This window comes from Balaenoptera musculus, chromosome 11 (genome assembly GCF_009873245.2).
Source record: "Balaenoptera musculus isolate JJ_BM4_2016_0621 chromosome 11, mBalMus1.pri.v3, whole genome shotgun sequence".
Lineage (NCBI taxonomy): Eukaryota > Metazoa > Chordata > Mammalia > Artiodactyla > Balaenopteridae > Balaenoptera > Balaenoptera musculus.
Genome location: NC_045795.1, coordinates 32996585 through 33017889, shown reverse-complemented (window position 1 = coordinate 33017889; position 21305 = coordinate 32996585). Strand labels below are relative to the sequence as shown.

General features: G+C 48.4%; 1 protein-coding gene across 12 annotated transcripts in view; it reads right to left on the bottom strand.

Annotated features, from left to right (window-relative positions):
• TRERF1 (transcriptional regulating factor 1) overlaps window positions 1-21305 on the bottom strand; it is a 200568-nt gene that overhangs the window by 7221 nt on the left and 172042 nt on the right. For 9 of the 12 annotated variants that reach the window (XM_036869644.1, XM_036869646.1, XM_036869643.1 and 6 more), the window contains 5 exons: window positions 20593-20668; window positions 12824-12912; window positions 10696-10809; window positions 3327-3530; window positions 401-648 (listed from right to left, as the gene is read on the bottom strand). In XM_036869644.1, coding sequence (XP_036725539.1) covers window positions 401-648; window positions 3327-3530; window positions 10696-10809; window positions 12824-12912; window positions 20593-20668 — 731 coding nt within the window. The remainder of the gene's footprint in view (window positions 1-400; window positions 649-3326; window positions 3531-10695; window positions 10810-12823; window positions 12913-20592; window positions 20669-21305) is intronic. The other 3 variants (XM_036869648.1, XM_036869650.1, XM_036869654.1) reach the window with 1 other exon arrangement.

The following is a 21305-nucleotide window of genomic DNA, read 5'->3' as shown; positions in this document are numbered from 1 at the left end:
CCTGATTAGATGTTTTAGCGCCATTCTCAGATCACTCGGCAGGGATGCAAAGAGAGCAGTCAGTACTAGTGACTATGGTTTGGGTGTGAAGGGAAGAGGTGGGAATCAGAGTCCCATCCATCATTTCTGGAAAAGAGTGAAGTTATGTCACTAGAGATTTGCTCTCTGATGATGTCCATCCTTATTAGGCTTTAGGACATCAGAATGACCATATTCTGAGTCAGAGACAAGGTCCACCCACCATGAGGCACCATGTAGACCCCAAGGACGATATGAGGAAAAACTGGAGAGTCTGGGTTCTTTTTCTGCCTGGAGACACCTCAGACCACCTTGGTCCGGCCCCTACAGAGGCACTATTCATCACACACTTAGATTCAGTCCCTGGCCCATTTCTACCTACTTGCCACACTCCTTGCAGGGGAAGATGGTGGTGGGGTCTGTCTCGCCGCTGGTGGTGCTGTGAGAGGGTGAGCTCTTCACTGAGCAGTACCCGCTCTGGGCACTGCCAGGCTTCTGCTTTCCAGAGGGTACAGCACCCCGAGCTTTGGTCACCTGGTTGGTGCCACCGTGGATGCGGGCGTGGCCGTTCAGTGCCTGTCGGGAGCTGAACACCTGGGGAAGAAAGGGAGTGACATGACATCTACAGTCCTGAAAAGGAAATTAGGGTTATTAGTTACTCATTGGTAGAACATGTGATACTCGAAACAGTGGTTTTACATAAGCAAACTCTGGACAAATGCCACAGAAAGTAGAGATCAAATACCACAATCACAAGTGCTGTGCCAGTAAAAAACCCATCACTGTTATAACCAAAGACTAGGGCTCAATCCAGTGCCTCCGTCTCACAGGGAGGCCATTGGGCCATTTCCCCTCTGGACACCTTATTGTTTCCATCTGTAAAATGAGAGGGTTTGGACCAGCTTTCAAACTTTTTAACAGCCAGAAGCAACCTTCCACCCCTTTTTTCTTTTCTTTCTTTTTTCCTTTCCTTTCCTTTCTTTACTTAAAAAAATCAGGTCTTATTCAAAAGTTCAAAGCAGAGGTACTCTGGCTGAAATAGACAGCCCCCCAAAATTGAATCTATTTGCTCAGCTCTATCTCCCCGCTAGGAATCCCTCGAACCCCAAGAGACACAGCTTGGAAGACACTGACTAGCTGCTCTGATATATTCTATATGTTATTTCTAAGCCCCAATCAGTAGCCCAGTGTTGAAGCAATGTTTCAGACCCCGACATTGTACTGCAGGATGAAAAAAAGGGGAACGACCTGGTCTTTTGAAGGTTGGCATAATGCACGGTTTCCCAACCTCAGTATTACTGACATTTGGGACTGGATGATTCTTTGCTGTGGGGCTGTCCTGGGCATCACAGGATGTTCAGCAGCAACCCTGGCCTCTCTACCCACCAGATGCCAGGAGCACCTCCCTAGATGTGATAAAAATGTCTCTGGACGTTGCCAAATGTTCACGGGAACAAAACCATTCCCAGCAGAGATCCACTGCTGTAAAGGGATGTAATCCAGACCCCTGAGTTCCAAGAGCCCTGACTTCCAGATTGCTAAATGCATCAGCTAATGGGAGTACCCACTGAACTGTCCAGCCACAGATGGTCACTCTGTGTTAAGTTCATCAGTTCTGTTTATAGTCTTGCAGGGAAGAAAAATCTTTCGCTGATTTAGCAACCAAAACCTCCATGTTTAGGCACTGAATAAAACCAACATGCTGTTTTCCCTGTTGTTTTTTAAAGTCACGAAAAAATATTCACCTTGCTGAGCATTTTTGATTGGGTAAAGTAAAAGATTTCCCGCTCAGGAAAGAATTTACTGTACACCCAAACTATGAATTGAGGAAGCATCCAATTTCTAAACAAATACACCAAGGATACTGTCACTTAAAGTCACATCTTATAGCTAGTGGGAAGCAGCCACATAACACAGGGAGATCAGCTCGGTGCTTTGTGACCACCTAGAGGGGTGGGATAGGGAGGGTGGGAGGGAGGGAGATGCAAGAGGGAGGAGATATGGGAACATATGTATATGTATAGCTGATTCACTTTGTTATAAAGCAGAAACTAACACACCATTGTAAAGCAATTATACTCCAATAAAGATGTGTAAAAAATAAATAAATAAAGTCACATCTTAATCATCCCCTAACGGAAGTGCTCTATACAACATGGCAATGATGGAGTGAAGCGTCCAGCTCATTAAACATCAAAGATAGAAACAAGCTAGCAATTTCTTATGTTCTCTTCAAAGCTAATGCAAAATGTATGTATCATTTAAAAAATTTTTTTCATTTTTTCTTAAATGTAAATCAAGTGAATTTCTGCTTTAGAATCTAAATATTTTAAAGACTGTTGCTTTCTTCATCTAAGTGACGGACTGAATAAGCAGCATTCAATGCACTCTGGAAAACAGTATTATCCTATATAACACACAAGCAAAGATAAGCACTAACTTGGGGAAAACAGGGCTTCATATGAAAGGAGCAACATTCTAATTTTTTGCATAATACCTCTAGAACTTGCCTGCACAGGTGTGCCCAGCTTTAAGAAACTTGATTTGGGAAAAGCTCAACAATTCAGACGAGTGGGGTACTGGGCGGACTGAGAGTCCAAAGTTAACAATTAAAAAAATATATCCATTAAAATACACAGAGAGCCTTAGATCAGGCCAGTACAGATTCTGTAAGGCCATCCTTTAGTGCTAAGAATGATCAAATGGTGAACTGGTTTTATTTTAGCTAAATGATGCTTCTAATGTACTTGAAAAGTACTAGGTTAGGTAATTACACAGACACCTTTTTAGCCTGTTTACATGAATAATTTGCTTAGTAAATCTTGTTTGCTTCCCCCAAAGAGTACAAAGATAAACTTTAGCTAAATCTTTGTAACTATGCCATAAAAGGACACTCCTTCTCTGTGGGCTCTCCCACTGCATTTAAATGCATGTCTCCAGGACAGGACCTGTGTGACACAGCCCAGGAGGAGTGGGGAGGCACCAAGTAACGAGGAGTGTAAGTTCTGGAGGCCAAGGTCCATTGCAGAGCCTGAATCACATGCTCCCTGAGGGCAGGGACGGACCTGTGTCCTCCAAGCACATGGCACAGTGCTTAACAGAGAACACACACTCCAGAAATATCTACGGGCTGAATGAATAAGTAAATGGAGAAGGAAAGAAAAGCAGGGCCACATGGACTTCCCTCTGCCAAACGTTCACTGCTGAAAGTACACCTTTTGCAAAGTGCATCATCTCTTAAAGCCGGGCACAGCTGTATGTACGGCTCTCAAGAGTCCCAGATCCCTGGAGGGCGCAGAGACACTTACAGCTCCACAGTTGGGCATTTCACAGATGAAGGAGCCTGAGGGCTGGCCCAGGGCCTGCAGGGGCGGCCCCTCTGCGGAAGCCAGGACCGGGCCTGGTGGTGGCTCTGGAGACTTGGGCAATTCACTCTCCTCTTCTCTTGTGGATCTCCTGTCTTCTTCTGGGTCCTCCTCCTCCTCCTGTACCTCTTCATCTTCTTCACTCGTCTGGTGTTAAGGCAATAAAAGCAAAAGGGGGAAAATCCCCAAATGGCATTTTTAGTGATGAACAGAACCCAGGGGCTAGGAGAGGAGAGAGGGGCTGGACGCTGGGGCTGCATCGGCTTCTTTGTGCATAAGGAAGGGCTGGCAGGGGCCTCTGGGGAGGGATACGGTTTCTACAAGGTTGGTCACTGGACACTTGGAATTCTGAGGGCAAGGAAGTCCCCCCAGCCCACTTTGGGTCCCCTCATCACTTATAAAAAAATATCCTAAGGCAGAGAGGAGAGATTTCTGTATGTAGAGTTTCTCCCCCTTCTTTGAGACCCGCAGACCTTGACACTGACTAAAACTCAGGCAGGATACCCCACTTGCAGCAGCTCTGCCTCCCCAGAGCAGTGAGGAGGGTTTTCAAGCAGTAATGACACTGTGGAGCCCCTCTGGACAGAGACTAAAGACCTATCAGGCTTTGTTTTTAAAGGTCTTCTAACACACTTCCTTGCAAGATATTGATTTGACCTGTGGAAGGCACATGACCCATGGCATTCTGATGCACTTCTTCTCTGTTCTTATCAGAAAATAGGATCAGAGACTGAACCACAGTGGCTCTGAAAAGGAGCAGAAATGGAAGGGGATATTCCCTTTTATTTATCATGTGCTATTTTTTTTTTTTTTTTTGGTCTCTGATCATGGGCACTCTATGAAAAAAAATAAGAAAAATATTTCTATGAATAATTATCCTCTTTGTGACTGTGTCCCCTCCCTCTGCTTCAGAACAGCAACGAGGTGGAGAATTAAGCAGAAGGTCCTGACCTTCCTCAAGGTTAACAAGACAGTAAATGGAATAGCCTGGAGGAGGTACCTGGGCTGGGTGGGGATGGGGGCCAGGGATCTAGGAGGCCCTTTTATTGAACTAACTACCTTACTCTGCAATCTCAGTCCTCACGGGGGTAGGGTGGGGGGAGGGTGTGTGTGTAAGGGATGCTTGCTCCTCCGGGCCTAGAAGGACTGAGGACCAGGGATGGGAATTCTGTGTTACATCAACCTCATTTTAGCTTCTATTTTACAGCACTTTACGGTGTACAAAGTGCGTTTGCTATGTCACTGAATAGGCTGTAAAAAGTCCTGCTATTTTACAAATGAAGAAACAAAAGGGATGTCCGGCTGCCTTCCACCCTGATGGGTCATTTGTCTCTGCTGGGCTCTCTGCACACCCACTGCTTAAAGCATGTGGGCTGGGGGACTTCCCTGGTGGCGCAGTGGTTAAGAGTCTGCCTGCCAATGCAGGGGACACGGGTTCGATCCCTGGTCCGGGAAGATCCCACATGCTGCGGAGTGGCAAAGCCCGTGCGCCACAACTACTGAGCCTGCGCTCCAGAGCCCGTGAGCCACAACTAGAGCCCGTGTGCCACAACTACTGAAGCCCGCGCGCCTAGAGCCCGTGCTCTGCAACGAGAGAAGCCACCGCCATGAGGGGCCCACGCACCACGGCGAGGGGTGGCCCCCGCTCGCCGCAACTAGACAAAGCCCGCGCACAGCAATGAAGACCCAACGCAGCCAAAAAAAAAAAAAATGCACATGGGCTGCAGTTTGGTTTACCCCAGACAGCGATGTAACTCTGGGTAAGCCTACAATTCTTAGAACCTGGAAGCCAGAATTTCCAAGAAGAATAAAGATTTCTGAGAGTAGCAGTACCCCGGGATCCAGAAACCACCAGCTTTCTCTCTCCAGTTTGGATTGGGGGTGGGAGAGAAAGATAATCCCAGTAAATACGAGCATTTAGCACACTCTTCACTGTTTCAGTATTATCCTTATTTAAAATGGTATATATGCATATTTGAGACCATGTATTAATAGGGTATACTTAAGAAATGGTCCCAGTTTCCAGTGGGTAAATTAGAATTAATCAGTAATGATTACATTTGCTGAAAGACTTCAATGAATACAGATGTAGGCTTAATACATTTTACAGAGTGATTTATGATATAAGCTTACAGATCTCTTACTAGTATAGAATATACAGGTTGATACCACTTAAATGGCCTTATTCTCATATGAATCAACCACCTTCCAATCTCAGAGAATTTCAGGTAAAATCATGTTACGTCTAACTCCACGGGTTCGTTCCATTCCTTTACAGAACTGGAACTCTGTGGTCTCAGGTATCAGGTTATTAAGCAGACGGAGGCGTACAGCTCACCATTTAAAGTAAATTACATGGTAACTTTCAATGACAATGGCACTTATTTCACAGCAGTCGTTACACAATTTTCAAGTTGTTATACAAATTTATACAATTTTCTCACCATGCTATTGTTTGAAAGCTCTTAAAAGTTCCATAGAGCCATTAAATTACAGATTAAATTATACTGTCCTGTGATTATATATGTCTCATGAACGTAGACAGGTTTACTTCAAATGGCAATCTACGCATGTTCACAAAATGATTTATCATCAAGCGAAAGCGCTCACCAATGTGACTAGAGATGCAAAGACAGAGGACAAAACCCTAACATGTAGCACTCTGTATCAACAAGTTGGCCATTTCATGATGTATCGTGAAAGGAAACATTTGGTATTATTCAAAAATTGGCAGAAAAGTGGGCAAGTACAGAGCAGGAAGATGGTTATGTATTATACAAAGTGCTCAAAACCCTGAGTCCAAATAACAGTTTCTTGAGATTTTTATTTCTCAGGCCTGAAAATGGCATTTGTATTATGAGAAATTTATAAGTTAAAACACAAATGCTCAACAACCCAAATGTCTTCAACGACACAAATTTGAGTGTTACAGTCACTGATGAATGATGATGGTGATGACAACATACTGAAGGCCTGCTGTGAATCAGGGACTACACACACACACACACACACACACACACACACACACACACAGCTAGTTCTCACAAAAACCCTGCACAATGTTTTTTTTCATTTAAAAAAAAAAAATTATTTATTTATTTAGGCCACACCATGCAGCTTGCTGGATCTTAGTTCCCTGACCAGGGATTGAACCTGGGCCCTCAGCACCTCGGCAGTGAAAGCACAGAGTCCTAACCACTGGACCACCAGGGAATTCCCTACAAATTTTTATTTTTTAAACAAATGAGAAATTGGCCAGAGAACTAATTTTCCCCAGAGCACACAGCTGGTAAAGAAGTTGAATTGAGATTTAAAACCTGCACCGTCTGATTCTAAAGCCTCAGCCTTCGCTCCCTGCCTGCCTGCACATGTCCACAGATGCACATCTGTCCATCTGGACATGGCTTAGGTCTTCAGCTCAAACACAGAGCTAAACCCCTCAAAACCATTGAGAACCAGCCGCCTTTCCGTGTCAGAGGGAAGGAGGATGTTTCCCAGGCCCCTTGTCAGTGGATCACACTGCAGGCAACTCAGGCCTGGGACCATGGGGGAGCTGTGCCCTCGGAGCCCTGACTGCTGTCTTCCAAAGTCAGTTAACTGCCTCAGCTGGTTTCTTGAACTGTGCTGAATTTTGCTCACAGCCAGACCCACAGATTCGCCCTGAGTGGAAGCAGGAGCCTGGGCAGGGAACAGGAAGCTGAGGCCAGCACTTCCCTCTCGCCGCCTCAGCAGAGCCCACCTTGGCCTCCTCTTTGGCCTGCAAGGGTGGAAGGGCCTGTGATGGTCTCAGGCCAGAAGTCAAGTCACCTGCTGGATGAGCTTGTGCTATGCTGATCTCCTGGCCCCTAAAGAGCAGTCTCTCCTCAACCTCCTTCCTCTCCCCTCTCCCTTGAAAAGTCCCTGAGCTACCTGACTGTGCTTCATCTGGGGGGAATATACTCCCTTTAATAAAATATTGAGGAGAGCTACCCAGGTGTCCCAGGCAGGCCCAGAGGACAGAGAGCAGGACCCCCTCCTAGGACTGTGCCTCCTGCACCTTCCCCGTCCTTGCATGGTCTCAGTTTTTCATCTCCACTTGGCAAACTATCCTCAGAAGGTTGACTGTGTCTTCACAGTGCCCCAAAGGGAGCTGTGAGCTACCACGCTGGCCTTGAATCAAGATTTTCTTGTTTTCTGGGGGGCCTGAGTCATCTCTGCACATTAAGTTCACAGGTCACAAGGTGTGGTTGCACCTGACCCAGCCTAATACCGGCTCCTGGCAAATAAGCCCAAGGAGGTGTGGTGCCTGGGGTGACGTCTTAACCTTTCCTCCTCAGTCTGAGGCTACACTCTGGCTCGGGCCTTTCCACCCACCTGCAAAGCGCTGCTGGCCCAAGGTGGCGCCTGTGCCTAACGTGGTCACACCTTCCGTAGCAGCCCTCCTCTGCTCAGAATCTCCTGGTTCACCCCCTCTCCTCCCAGGGAGTTCATAGAGGGATTGTTGCCATGACCCAGAGCGACTCCTACCTGGGAAAAACGTTCACTCATTCATTCAACAAACGTTTACTGAGTGCTGATATCGTGTCAGGCACTGTCCTAGGTACTTGGTAACACCCAAGTTGAAGAGACATCAACTTGCTTTGGGAAACCATATCCTCTGATTTTGCTCTCTTCCAAAACATGACTCTGACAGAGCCCAGAACATTCCAGAGTTGGAAGGGACTTCCCAAATCATCTAAACCATCGGCCCCCTTTTACTGGTCAGTAAGCTTAGGGGTCAGGTCCTAGGTCTCCCAGGCCAGGATTCTTTGAGCTTCCTCATTTACTGTCTATTCTGCTCATTCAGAAAGCAATGCTCTGTGTGACCTTGGGCAAGCCCCGTCCACTCGCTGGGCCTCAACCTTCTGCCTGAGGACTGGTGGAGCTGGATGAGAGAGAGTCCCCAAAGGCCGTATCTAAGACTTTCTGGACCTCATCTCATGCTACTTTTAAAGACTCTTGGGGTTCACGGTAAATTTTCTCCTTGTGTATGCCACACCTTCCCACCTATAATATATGCTACTGGGGCAGGGGGCAGAGGCCAGTTAACAGCCCCGGGTCACCCATGACACTACAGACATAGTGGGAACTCAATTGCTTTTAGTTGATTGAACCAGAAGAGGCCACATTGCTTTGCTTTTTTTTTTTTTTTTTTTTTTTTAAATAGTGAATATGTACTGCTGGCCTTCTTGTATAAGGGCAATCTGCTTTTTTTTTGGGGGGGGGTTTAAAATTTATTTATTTATTTATTTATTTATGGCTGTGTTGGGTCTTCGCTTCTGTGCGAGGGCTTTCTCTAGTTGCAGCAAGTGGGGGCCACTATTCATCGTGGTGCGTGGGCCTCTCATTATCGCGGCCTCTCTTGTTGCGGAGCATAGGCTCCAGACGCGCAGGCTCAGTAATTGTGGCTCACGGGCCTAGTTGCTCCTAGGCATGTGGGATCCTCCCAGACCAGGGCTCGAACCTGTGGCCCCTGCATTGGCAAGCCGACTCTCAACCACTGCGCCACCAGGGAAGCCCCCATGTTGCTTTTTTAAACGTTAGCCACAGGTGAGAAAAAGGCTATTCAGATATACGACATCACTACTTAAGGCAGTCAAACAAAACTGATCATAGGAAACCCTGAATATAGAATACTGCCATCTCTAATCAAAAGAATGGCAATACCATTCTATTCTACAGATGTCTATTTTTTTTCTGATATTTGGGTCCAAATATAAATTTATATATGTGTATATGTTTCTTAGCTAGGATCAGTTCTTAGTTAGGGACTTAGGCTTTGAAGCATTAATGAGTCCAAGTGTTTTTACGCTTCTCTAAGAGGATTTGCATTTGCTTGCTCTTAAGTGTTACACCAGGGAATCAGGCTCAGACAACACACTCACCAGGCTTTTGACCATGGCTAAGTTACCTAGGCTCTGTGCCTCAGTTTCCTACCTCATAGAATTGGTATGAGGAGTAAAAAAGTCAATATGTGTAAAGTGCCTCCTAGTACAATGCCTGGAATGTATGAAGCACTATGTAAATGTCTGTGAAAGATATTAACCCACATATGTGCTAGTAACACTTACATGGGGGACACAATTGGGAATGAAAGTATAATTACAAATATTCACGATATTTATGAATTCCAAACACATTCCCTGATGGTTGCAGACGAGAGTTTAGTAATCTGTTGTAAGACGTAATTTTTACACACACATACGTGTTTTCCACAACATATGAGAAGATTTCCCTTTGGCTGCGGATGCAGAGAAGAGAGTTAACCGCAAGGACAAAAGTGGTAGTAATTTCCAAAGTCACACATAAGGGGTTCAGAGAAGATTTCGATCTAGTGATGTCTTTTTTTAAAACTTCTTTCTTTCTTTCTTTCTTTTTCTTTTAAATTAATTAACATTTATTTTTGGCTGCTTTGGGTCTTCGTTGCTGTGCGGGCTTTCTCTAGTTGCGGCGAGCGGGGGCTACTCTTCGTTGCAGTGTGGGGGCTTCTCATTGCAGTGGCTTCTCTTGTTGCGGAGCACAGGCTCTAGGCGTGCGAGCTTCAGTAGTTGTGGCTCGGGGGCTCTAGAGCGCAGGCTCAGTAGTTGTGGTGCATGGGCGTAGTTGCTCCACAGCATATGGGATCTTCCTGGACCAGGGCTCAAACCTGTGTCCCCTGCACTGGCGGGCAGGTTCTTAACCACTGTGCCACCAGGGAGGTCCCTAGTGATGTCTTTAGTAGGTTCGTCATCTTAATATGCAGACAACTTTGGATTGTCTGCTAATGAAGGAAATCAGTATCAAGGATAAATGGTGATGTGAGGATGAGAATAATCTACACACTGCTAACCAGTTTCCCAATAACTGAGAGTTCCTGGCGCCATCTAGAGGTCAAAGTTGCTCCTTGGGCATGCTTCACAGAAGCTGTGTAAAATCCGAGTGCGCTTAAGTCTTTCTAAGGCATGTTAGTTCTCTGGTCAGGAGCATCTGTGACTGTGGAAGCATCAGGAAGTGCTATCCCAGAATGTCGGGGTGCCTCTTATAAATCACCCACATCAAGGCTGGAACCACCACGGTTTAACTCCCCTGGTGCCTACCTGCCCTGGAACGCAAGCCAGCCCTCACCTCTGTAACTGATCACTGGGCTGCGGGTCAAACCCAAAACTGCCTTCCCTCTGCCTAGTTATCCCAGGAAATCAAGGCCTGAATCTCACCTGGGAACTGGCCTGTCACCCACCAGTGCCAGCCACTTAGGGACCTGGGCGTGGGGCAGGAGCAGGGCCTGAATAAGCAGCACCTGGGCAGCTTCACTCACCACACAATCGTCGATGATTTCCGAGAGCCGTGTCCGGTGTTTCCTCCCCAACCTCATGATTTTTTTCCACGTGTAGTAGTACTCCACACACTGAGCCACTGTCTTGGACTTCACCTGCCGGGAAAGCCACCTCAAGATCAGCTCCAGCAGTGGGCAGGGTGCAAAGCAGCAAGCTTTTGTGCAATTTTAAGTTTGTAATAGGTATTAGGTTTATGCAGTTGAATAAAAACATATACATGGTGAAAAATCTCCTCCCCACACCCATTCTCCATCCATCCATCCATCTGTTCCCCCCCTACCCCTGCAACACAGCTGGCCCCTCTTATTCATATCTTGGGTGTCATGCCAGAATTTCTTTACATATATACCAACGAAAATATATTCCTCCCCACCATTCTGCCTCACAAAAGGTAGCACACTCTATGTACTGCTTTGCATCTTGACTTTTTTCACAAGATAGCTTGGAGATTTTTTTCACATTCGTCCATAGAGAGCTCGTTCCCTTTTTTAACCCATAAAGCAGCATGCTTTTTCAAATGCTTGAATGTATTTGGCTCTCCAACTTGTTGACCTTCAAAATCTATTTATGAAAAATGTTCCTTAGTAATCGAACAGGAATATAAGACAAAAGTTATGATGACAAGAGCTTAGTGTTTGCAGAAAACAAGGCTTGCCTTGTTCTCCCCAAAAGGGGCAAAGATAAATGTGTTTTAAAGAGAAAAAAATTCCTTTGTTTAGTTCATAGTGCTCTAAGCTCAAAGTGGGGTTCAATAATGTGGGTTTTCTGGAGGTAGATAAAAAGGCTGGCTGTCCCCTTGGGGGCAGGAACATGGCCACCTGCATAGTGAGAATGAAAAGAGTACCTTCAGAAGTCTGGTCTCCTCAAAGGTGGCCCCTTCACGTCCACCTGATATCATGAATTTCTACATTAGAATCACCCAGGGAGGGAGGATGGAGTCCCAGAGAACCCTTGTTTTAAATCCTGCATTGCCTGGCAAGCATGACACATGAATCCATCATCAGTCAACAAGGTGCGGGGCCTTTAGGAATCAGGCTGAGGACAGACCAGTCCTGGGGAAGGTGACCCAGGAGAGATGCGAGCCTGGGAGCTGCTGGGATAGAGGGCAGCAAAGGGTCCAGTGGCCTCCAGGGCAGAGTAAGGCAGGTGCGAATTCAGATCTGAAGACGGAGGCAAGTTGGAGAAAAAGTCCACCTATTCTGATTCTCATCCAGTCAAGGCCCAGGATTAAGGACAGGAGACATGAACCTGGGACAACACTGAGGCCCAGCCCAGAGCCAGTGGCAGCTGTCACCTGGGACCCTGTTCTCTGTGGACCTGAGCATCTTAATAACTCAGTATGGCTCCATCATTCATTAGTTTGCTGAAACACTCTGAATCACTGTAACTTTTAGCCTAAACCATCTCTCGGCCAATTAAGGCCTATTACGTTTATTATGTGCTGGATAAAGCGCTATTTCATCTTTGTTAAAGAGCTCTACTTTGCTGTGAAATGCTATATATGTAACATGTTATTGTTGTTATTATTATTATTATGTGGCCGCACCACACAGCTTTCAGGATCTTAGTTCCCTGGCCAGGGATCGAACCTGTGCCCCCTGCAGTAGAAGCTCGGAGTCTTAACCACTGGACCGCCAGGGAAGTCCCTGTAACATATTATTTTTATTAACACTGTCCTTATGATCAGGGGCCCAACACCAGAAACTCTGCTAGGGGGACGGCTCATATTCTCCCTTCTCCAATCCCCCCTCCCCAAATTCTGTCAGAAACACTATAGATCTGTCAAATACACATGAAATAATTTATATAAATTGTGAACCAGAAGCCTCAGGTCTATATATTCTGACAGAATGCGTGAATTACACATTTTAATTAAGATAAGAATACCCCCCCCCACTGCCACATCCAAATAATCTATATTCTCTTCCCCCCACATCCCTAACACCAGGGCCAAGCCATCCATAACAAATACCATCCTTTACCAGCAAGAGATGGAAGACATTCTTTTGGTGAGAGTCTTAAGCCAGTAACCAAATAATTCTATATATCTTTAGGTGTACAACTTCCCAAATTTGGTTTCAAGTGAGCAATGGGAAAAAGAATACTTACCATCTTCTGTACAAAAATAAAGTCTTTGTTGTAAGTGGCTAGTGCTTTATTAAACAGTTTTCTTTCTAGGGAGGTCCACTTGTCCGAACCTACAACAAAACACACATTTCATAAAAAAACAGCTCAGTTCTCCTCACTTGTGGTTGCTGGTTCACTTAGTTAAGTTACAAACTACAACTGTTCAGCATGTGATAGAATACATATCACACTCCTTTCTGAACAGGAAGTGCAGTGTAATGGTTAGGAGCCCTGACACCTGGGTTCAGATCTCAGCCGTGGCCTTGACCTTGGCAAGTTATTGAGCCTAAGACTCAGTTTTATTACCTACAAATGGGAATAATTCTGCTTGTCTCCACCTCTTAAGATTTCTGTGAAGGTTAAAGAAGGTAATGCCCAAAGAGTGTCTAGCTTAGTAACTGGAAAATCATGAATGCTTAATGGAGTTTAGCTACAGTTTTTATGTAATTAGGATGAGCGCAAGCATTCACGTAGCAAGTGATCCTCACATGTGCTGGATTCAGCAGTCTTCACCCTCAAGATGTTCACAATCTAGTGGGGAGAAAACCAGGAGGCCCTGCATTCAAGGTGATGATTGCGAGGATGAAGGGAGGGGTCGGGTGCCGATGGGAACCCCACTGTGGGAACACCACACTCAGGTTAGGGCAGCCGGGAAGGCTTCCAGGTGGAGAGAACACCTGAGCGGGGTTTAAAAAGACACAGAAGCAAGTCAGGCAAGAAGGAGATGGAAGGGAATTCTGGGGAGAGAAAGTGGCATGTGCAAAGTCAGAAGCAAGCAGTGAGAGGACACATGTCATTCATTCGTTCATCCATTCGGCAGATACTTATTAGGTGTTTACTACATGCAAGACACAAGGGGAAAAAAAGCTAATACTTATAAGTGCTTACTATGTGCCAGGCTCTAAAGTACTTCACAGATAGTAGTCATTTGGTTCTACAGACAATCTGTAAGATTGGTATTACTGCTACCCATTTTACAGATGAGGAAATGGAGGTGTTCAAGAAATAAGCAGTAATCCAGTACGGCTCAACTACAGGGTTCCAGCAGAGGGAAAGCAGATGAGGCTGGGAGGTGAGAGGGACCGGTTCCTGACAAATCTGCAGACCAATGAAGAAGAGGTCCTGCAGTGCCGGGCTGGTGCATCTTGCCTTGCTGGCTGAACTTGACATTCATGTCAAAGCAGGATATGCAGATGTTTACAGAGAATGGTACTGGCCTATTTCCAAGGCAAGTCCTATTTCTGGGGGCTCAATCACTGTGGCTGGTTTGCAGAAACTCAGCCTCATTCTAATTTTTTGAATTCCCTGTATCTCTGATTCTTTGGATGGTACATGGCTGGGCTTTTGATAAGCCTCTACTTTTCAGAGCTGTAATCCCCCAAACTATAGCATTTTTCCTTCCAACCAGAACAAGCCCAAGATTTCCATTTTGCTATGGTTGATGGAGGGGCTAAAGTAAGAAAACCTGAATTGCTTCTTCCTTCAAAAGGCTGAGCCCAAATCACTCAAACAAGTGAAACCACGCCTGGCAGGCAGGCAGGAGGCAGACAGCCTTGGATCCTTGAGAAAATATGTGACTCAGTGATGTCAGCTCAGATTTCTGAAATAAACACCTTCTCTGTGTGACTCCCTGATGGGTCCTTAAGCCAAGAGCTCTGGCTCCAGATGCAGGATATGCTCTCCACAGCTGGACTGCTTCAGGCCTCTATAAAAGTAGGGCCACCACCTGATTTCTTTGGTTTGTGAGTTTCTCTCTTTACTTCTAGAAGCAAAGCAGCTTTCTGATTAACCCTCGGAAGAAGGAAGCCTCTTCCACAGGTTCTGGAGACCAGGACATCTCTGGTTGCGCAAACCATCGTAACAGGGAGAAGTGGGGCCAGAGGTTTGGAGAGGCTTTGCTAGAGTGGATGTGAGCAGGGCAGGTCGGTGGGGTTTGGAGCTCTGGAGCACTTGCATCACCATTCCTCAACTTCTGTCCAACACTCAAGGGCTTGGGGGTCCCAGCTCCCATTTGCTCCCATTGCCCAGAGGCAGAGACAGAAAGAGCAAAACAGAAAGGCTGAACCAACAACTGAAAGACCAAAGAGGAGTCATGGCTCCTTTTAGGTATCCATTAAAACAGCAAAGAGAGATCAGAGAGGCAGTGGTGTAAAAGGAACATGATGGGGACATGTCACACTAGCTGAGCCCCTGGACAAGCATATAGGGAGGTTGCTGTGCTGCCCTGATGCAGGTCTAGTCTGTGCAGCTCTGGGTTGCACCTCACATAGGAAGTTAGGGAATATTTTGCTGATGAAAACCCCCAATTAGATGAATGAGAATCCTTTCCACCCTCAGCCAGATCCTACGTTTCCCAAGTCAGAGTGCAGCTCTAAGCCCCCGTGAGACACTCACAGGGCCACGCAACCTTCTCAGGCCAGCACCCAGCCTCTATGGTGGACACACTTTCTTCCACCCCACGCCAAGCTTGTCATCTGATTACTGCCCAAACCGTAGTGTTAAATCCCCAGGTCTGTCTACTTGTGAGAGGTATGTCCCTACACGTCCCCAGATGGCCTTCCAGCTGTAACCCCACAGAAGGTGAAGTGACCTCCTGGACCATCTGGTATGGGGGATCCTCAAGCCTCATGGGGGAAGGAGGCCTTCTCCCCATCAACTCTTTGGTGGTTTTTAGGGCTGCTGCTCTGTGATGGGGTCTTCAGTCTTCCCAATCCCAGAGTGTCCACTCCACACCACCAGTCCTGGATTGGAAGTGGGCTGCACCCTCGCACTTTCCTCTCTGTGCTGCCCCCCACCTGAGGGCCGGGGTGGGGAGCATGTGCTCAGACGGTGAGAGATGGCTCCTCTACGTAGTCCTAGGGTCTGCACTTTAGCACACGTGACTGTGCTATGCGTACGTGTCTATCCAACAAGGGTGTCCACAAACTGAGAGGCAGAGGCGGGGCCAGACAAGCCCATCGGTTCTCACGCTCCATCTTCACCGCACCCTGATCATGGGATCGCCCACAGGACTGAGAATCCACTCCTGGGCTCTTGGGCTGAATTCCCAGGCTGAAGCCTGGTATATAGACATAATATCTGAATGCGCTTGTCCCAAATAATAAAGTCACGGTGCTGTGATAAAAGGGGTGACTTTAATCAGGAGACCTCAGGCTGCGAACCTGGTTCTGCCACTCACTCCTTCTGGGGCCCCTGCAAGTTTACTTCTCTGAGTCTCAGTTTCCTCTTTTGTGACCTGGGGATCCTGACAGTCATGCTGTGACTGGCAGCGTTTAGTCCTAAGTATGTGCACAGAGAATGTTTTAGATCTGGCCACTCGGACGGCAGATTCCAAATCAGCCTGCAGCCATGGGACACACGCTGTCCCCTGCTGACGTCTGTGGGCACTCATGAAGCCTGCTGGTCCCTGCAGCGTTCCCTGTCGTGTGTGTGCTCACCCACAGCCTTACTCTGGGCCACCTGTAACTTGCAGCCTTCTCCTCCCTGCCCCGAAATCCTCCTGTAATCCCGACAAGGCTCAGCGTCTCTCCTCCTGGGGTCTGTGTGGCAGGAGCATTTTCCTCATTCTTGGACAAGGTTTTCTAAGCCAGCCCTCCTTGGATTCTATTTCTTGAACAAAGTCCAGGATAAAATGCAAAACCGAGGCAGGGGGCTGCCCCAACTCCTCACCTGCCCTCCCCCTCTGAGATCCCTGCTGTCCACTCAGCACGTCCCTGGGGTCGATGGGCTGATGACACACCCTCCCCCGCCCACTCATCCATTCTCCCTAGGGATTCCTGGCTAGTGGGCTATTATCAGCAGGGGTCCCTAACAAGATGATTAAAGCTAATTACAAAGAGCCTAATTAACTGGAGGAAACTGGTGCTGGAACAGTATCCAGAGGAAAAATGTTCTGAGCTTCGGTTGCTGGGAAACAGGCTCCGGATGGTGGCGAAATTTGGGGCAATCTATAGCGAATGCAGGCAATTAAAAAGAGACATGGAGGGGTGAGAGAAAGTTTGGGCACAGTATGTTTTAAAGAGGGCCTTTCTGTCTTCCTTTCAAGCTTTTAAAAACTGTTCTTGATGCTGTTGTTATAGCAGTTACATAAGAAAGACACGTTCATTGTAGAAAAACGAGGACCTGTTTTTACACCAGATCTTCATTTCCATGAAAGGTTTTCCATGATGGGTGAAGGCTCAGTAATTTTTTTAGGGGTGCAGGAGAACTGGGTAATACCAAAGTTCCCTCCAGAGACCAAAGGCAGGGAGGCCTTGATCTGAATCCAGAACCTGAGCTTGTCCACTAAGCCTCTTCTCCACAAGTGCCATGTCAGGCAAAGCAGCAGAGTGAGTATTAACTCCGTTCCTGCCCTTCAGGGGATCACTCCCCAGCTAGCGACATGGGCTAAGAATGCCTGTGAGATGACTTCACAGCTGCGCTTCTTGCAAAGGATTCTCTGGAGAACGTAATTCTGTCTCTTCACCAAACTGGGGCAGCTTCCAAGACAGAGACCAGGCCTCCCCCCGACTGAACGGGTATATTCCCTTCAGGTCTCTCCCATCTCCGGAGTCAGGTCAGGGCTCAGGACCCAGTGAGTGCCTGGCTGTGGTGGGGGCCCATAGTAGCCTCCGCTGAACCCTTGCCAAGACTCCCAGGGCCAGGTCTGACACCCCTCCACTCCAAGCCCATCTGCAGGAACGACCGGCTCAACGGAAAAACCAAGGACGCCGGAAGCCCTCTGATCACAGCCAGGCATCCTTGTCACCCTGACAGCCCCACACTCAAGCCTTCCCCACCCAACCCAACCGCTGACTGGGAGCCACTGCAAACCGCTGCCACTCATGGGCGGAGGGTGCGGAGAGAGGGCTGGACCGGGCACCTTGGTGTGAATTAGAGAGCCTGGGGGCCACTGCGACAGCCCCCTTCCTCTGAGGATCTTAACAGGGCTCTTCTGGGCTTGCCAAGCTGCCCCCAGATCTGGGCAAGCTGCCCACCTACACTGATGTCTGTCTTGGGCCCCAGCACTGGTCGCTCTTTCTTTTTCTCACTGAACTGCTTGGGATGAGATGGGATGGGATGGGATGGGGTGGAAGGGCAGGTCAGGAGGGAAGTGATTTTCACAGGCTCCTGTCTCTGTCTCCCCCCAATTCACAGTCTGCACCCCTGAACCCAGTCTTGCCACCTTCCCTCCAGGGCACAGGCCAGGGAGGTCTGACCTCTCTCTAGACAACTGGGAGCCTGGGGTGCAATTCCAGGGCCGGAGTCGGGTGGGAGTGACACTGGCCACAGCCGCAGAGCTGGAAGCAAAGGAGATTTCAGAAGACAGTGTCCCGGCGAGGCTGGACCTGAGCTGACAGTCCTGCTGGAGAGCAACCCAACAGGGCTTGGCACAAAGGCCAAGGCAGGACGGGGCCACGGGGGTGGGATTCACAGACACCCGGAACCAATCAGAGGGTGGGGCAGTGAAAAGGAGGGCAGAAGGGGGTCGCGGCTGGTAGCTGGGGCACGTGACGGGGGTAGACTCTGTGGCCTCCTCTGTGGTCTGGAAGGGAACCGCCAAGGGGATGGAGTCAGGCCAGACTTCAGAGATCTGTGACCTTTGTCCTTTGTGCTCATAATTCTAGAAGATTCTCTGGGGCCCAGTCTGTGATCACTTCCTGGAGAAGACAGATGACTGGCAGACCTGGGCGAGCACGCTTTTCTTGGGGACACACAGCTAATGGGACACCAACCCTTCACACCTGACAGCCCCACCTCTCTTGTCTCCAAGGGTCAAAAGGATTCTGGAAGCAGCAAGAGTGCTTCCTGGTCTGCTTGTGTGCAAGGGATGGGCAAAGGATTTCCCAGGAACCCCCAACCTCCAAAGATCAATGAATTTTAGCAGAGTTTAGGGCCTTCTAGTTTCAAAGCTTTTAGTACTATTTTAAGGTTGTTGTTTGGTGTTGTTTGGGGTGGAAGTGGTTTCTAGCCCATAGCTTTCCCATCTTTTTTATGTCATGACACACACTAAAAAGATCACAATACCTGCTTGGCATGCTGGGAAGAACTGGAGGGGATTTGGGGACCAGACGAGGCTGCTCACAGCTGGAGCTGAGCAGCCCAGAGGCGCCGGCCACCCCAGTCACCCCGGGGGCCGAGGGCAGCCACAGCAGATGCTAGGGAAGTCTCCCCGCTAAGCAGAGAAGCCTGACCCAGGCTCCAGGAGGCTGGACGGCCCGTCAGGGTTTAATGGGCAGCAGATGACGCTGGGAATTAAGAGGACTGAATTGTTTCCATGGCAGATTAGAGAGAACTCCCACATCTTCTACCCACACTTGGGGCAGACACCAAGCAGGAAATGATGGAGACAATATTAAGAAACTGGCTCCTTGAGGCCACGGGGTTACGTGATGGATTTCTTATCCAATGTGTCCATTCTGTGCTTGCCTAGTGCCAGCAGCAGCCTGTGTGCCGGGAGCGATCCACAGGCAGGCATCCCGGGCTTGCTGTGCTCAGGTGAGTGGCTTCTGAGGCCTTTCCACCCTGTGATGACAGGCAAGAGGGCCAACTCGGGAGAGGAGCCCGTTCTGCAAGGCAGACGGTGGTGGGGTCACAGGGAGCCCCTGAGAACACGCCGGAACCTGCAGAACAGCCCTCACCTGAGGCCACATCTGGCCGCCTGGACCGAGGACTGGAAAAGGTATTTACTGGGTCCCCAAGGCCACTGAAGTACTTAGCACCCATCTACGCAGGGTCCCCCCAGGCACCAGGGACACCTTCAAATGATTAACAACCAAGGGGCATTGGAGGAGCCAGCCCTCTCTGAAACAGAGAACCCAGGCAGGTTCGTGGAGACCCCCAGAACGGACAGGGCTACTAGTTAACGGAAATACAAACGTTGACTTCAACTTCATTGTCACCGCAGGCTCCCCAGCCTGTTTCATTCTCTCTTCACGATTCTCACTACATTCAACTCTCCAAGGTGTGTCCTCCTTCCCTCGTATTGGTGATGCCATTGTTAATCCACCCCCTCCTAAGAGAGACTCGTATGTATACGTACGTGTATGTGTACGTGTACATGTATCTGTGTATGCACACGTATACATGTGCATGTACACGTCTTTCTCCTGCCATTAGTGATCTGTCATTTAGTAACTGCCTACTCCTCAGACTCCAAACTGCACAGGACAGGACCCTATCTACATCTGTCACCGTCACTTCCTCATCTTAGTGCTCAGCACAGTTTCCCGTACATACGAAGTGCTCACTAATTGTTCAACCAATGAATAATAAAGCTACTAGACTGTGCCAGGCATTGGGTTCCATATACTCTCTCCAATTGTCACAAAATCCTGCAAGGGATGGAGTATGAGCCCCATTTTACAGGTGAGGAAACCAAGGCTGCAGAAGGCCACGGGGTGCAGGCAAGATGTGAACCCACGTCTACTGATCCCAAAGCGCAGGGGCCGCTGCGTGCTGTTGCCTCTGTGGTCTACCCTCTGTGGCTCTTCCTCCGGGTGCACCGATCTCACTGCTGTACGTGCGGGCCTTGTCCCCTGTCGCCCAGCTCTTGGCACACCCATGAGGGGCAGGAGCCCAGACAGACAAATGCCCAACAGAGACCAGCCAGCGGACACAGCTGCCCCACCACCTACGCCCCAGAGGCCTTGAGAGCACAAGCGGCGCTGAGGACAGAACGGGTGCTATCTGTTATTAAAAGGGGACACAACCAACACGCAGACAGCCCGCTCTCAGGAAGCAAGGGGGGCCCAGGGCTCCGGGCAACCTACCGGCATAGTGGTAATTTGCTAAAGGGTGACATTTTAACCTGACTGGCTTCCGCAGCAGCAGCATTTCCAGAGCAGCCTGCAGACCCATGGGAGAGAAAAGGCGAGAGTCAGTCACGGGGCTTGTGTCCTCAGAAGACCATCTGCCTAACAGGGAAAACGAGCCAGCATTGCAGGGCCCGGGGTTGGGGGGCTGGAAGGAAAATCAGAGGAGACTCCCCGATTTGGGGGTCTTCCTTCTGGTCAGCACCCAACAGGACTCGTCATTCTAATACCTCCTCCGCCCATGCCTGCAGCCAGCTGGTCTTGTCAGAAAAACACAGGTGGCAGCCAAAACCCCACTCCTTCCTTGGTGAGGGCCCCAGCTTCAGAGATATGGTGGAGCCTCCTCTGTTTGGAGGCTGAGTCTCTGAGGAAATGAGTGGGTGATTTGGAACTGTTTTTGCAGAAAAATCACATGTTTCATTACAACTGAACATCAACAGCTGTATTAGTAATAACTGTACTACACATTGTCCTTCCAGGGAGCCTTGCTAAATAACCCTTTCAAATCTACGTCCTTCAGCCTCACTGACTTTGTTAAAAAAGTGGTGCAGGTGGAGTTGAGCTGTGGATGGTTTGGGGATCCCAAATCTTGCTACTCCAAGTGTCGTCCATGGGCCAGCAGCACGGGTATCCCCTGGGAGCAGGTTAGAAATGCAGCACCCTGGGCCCCA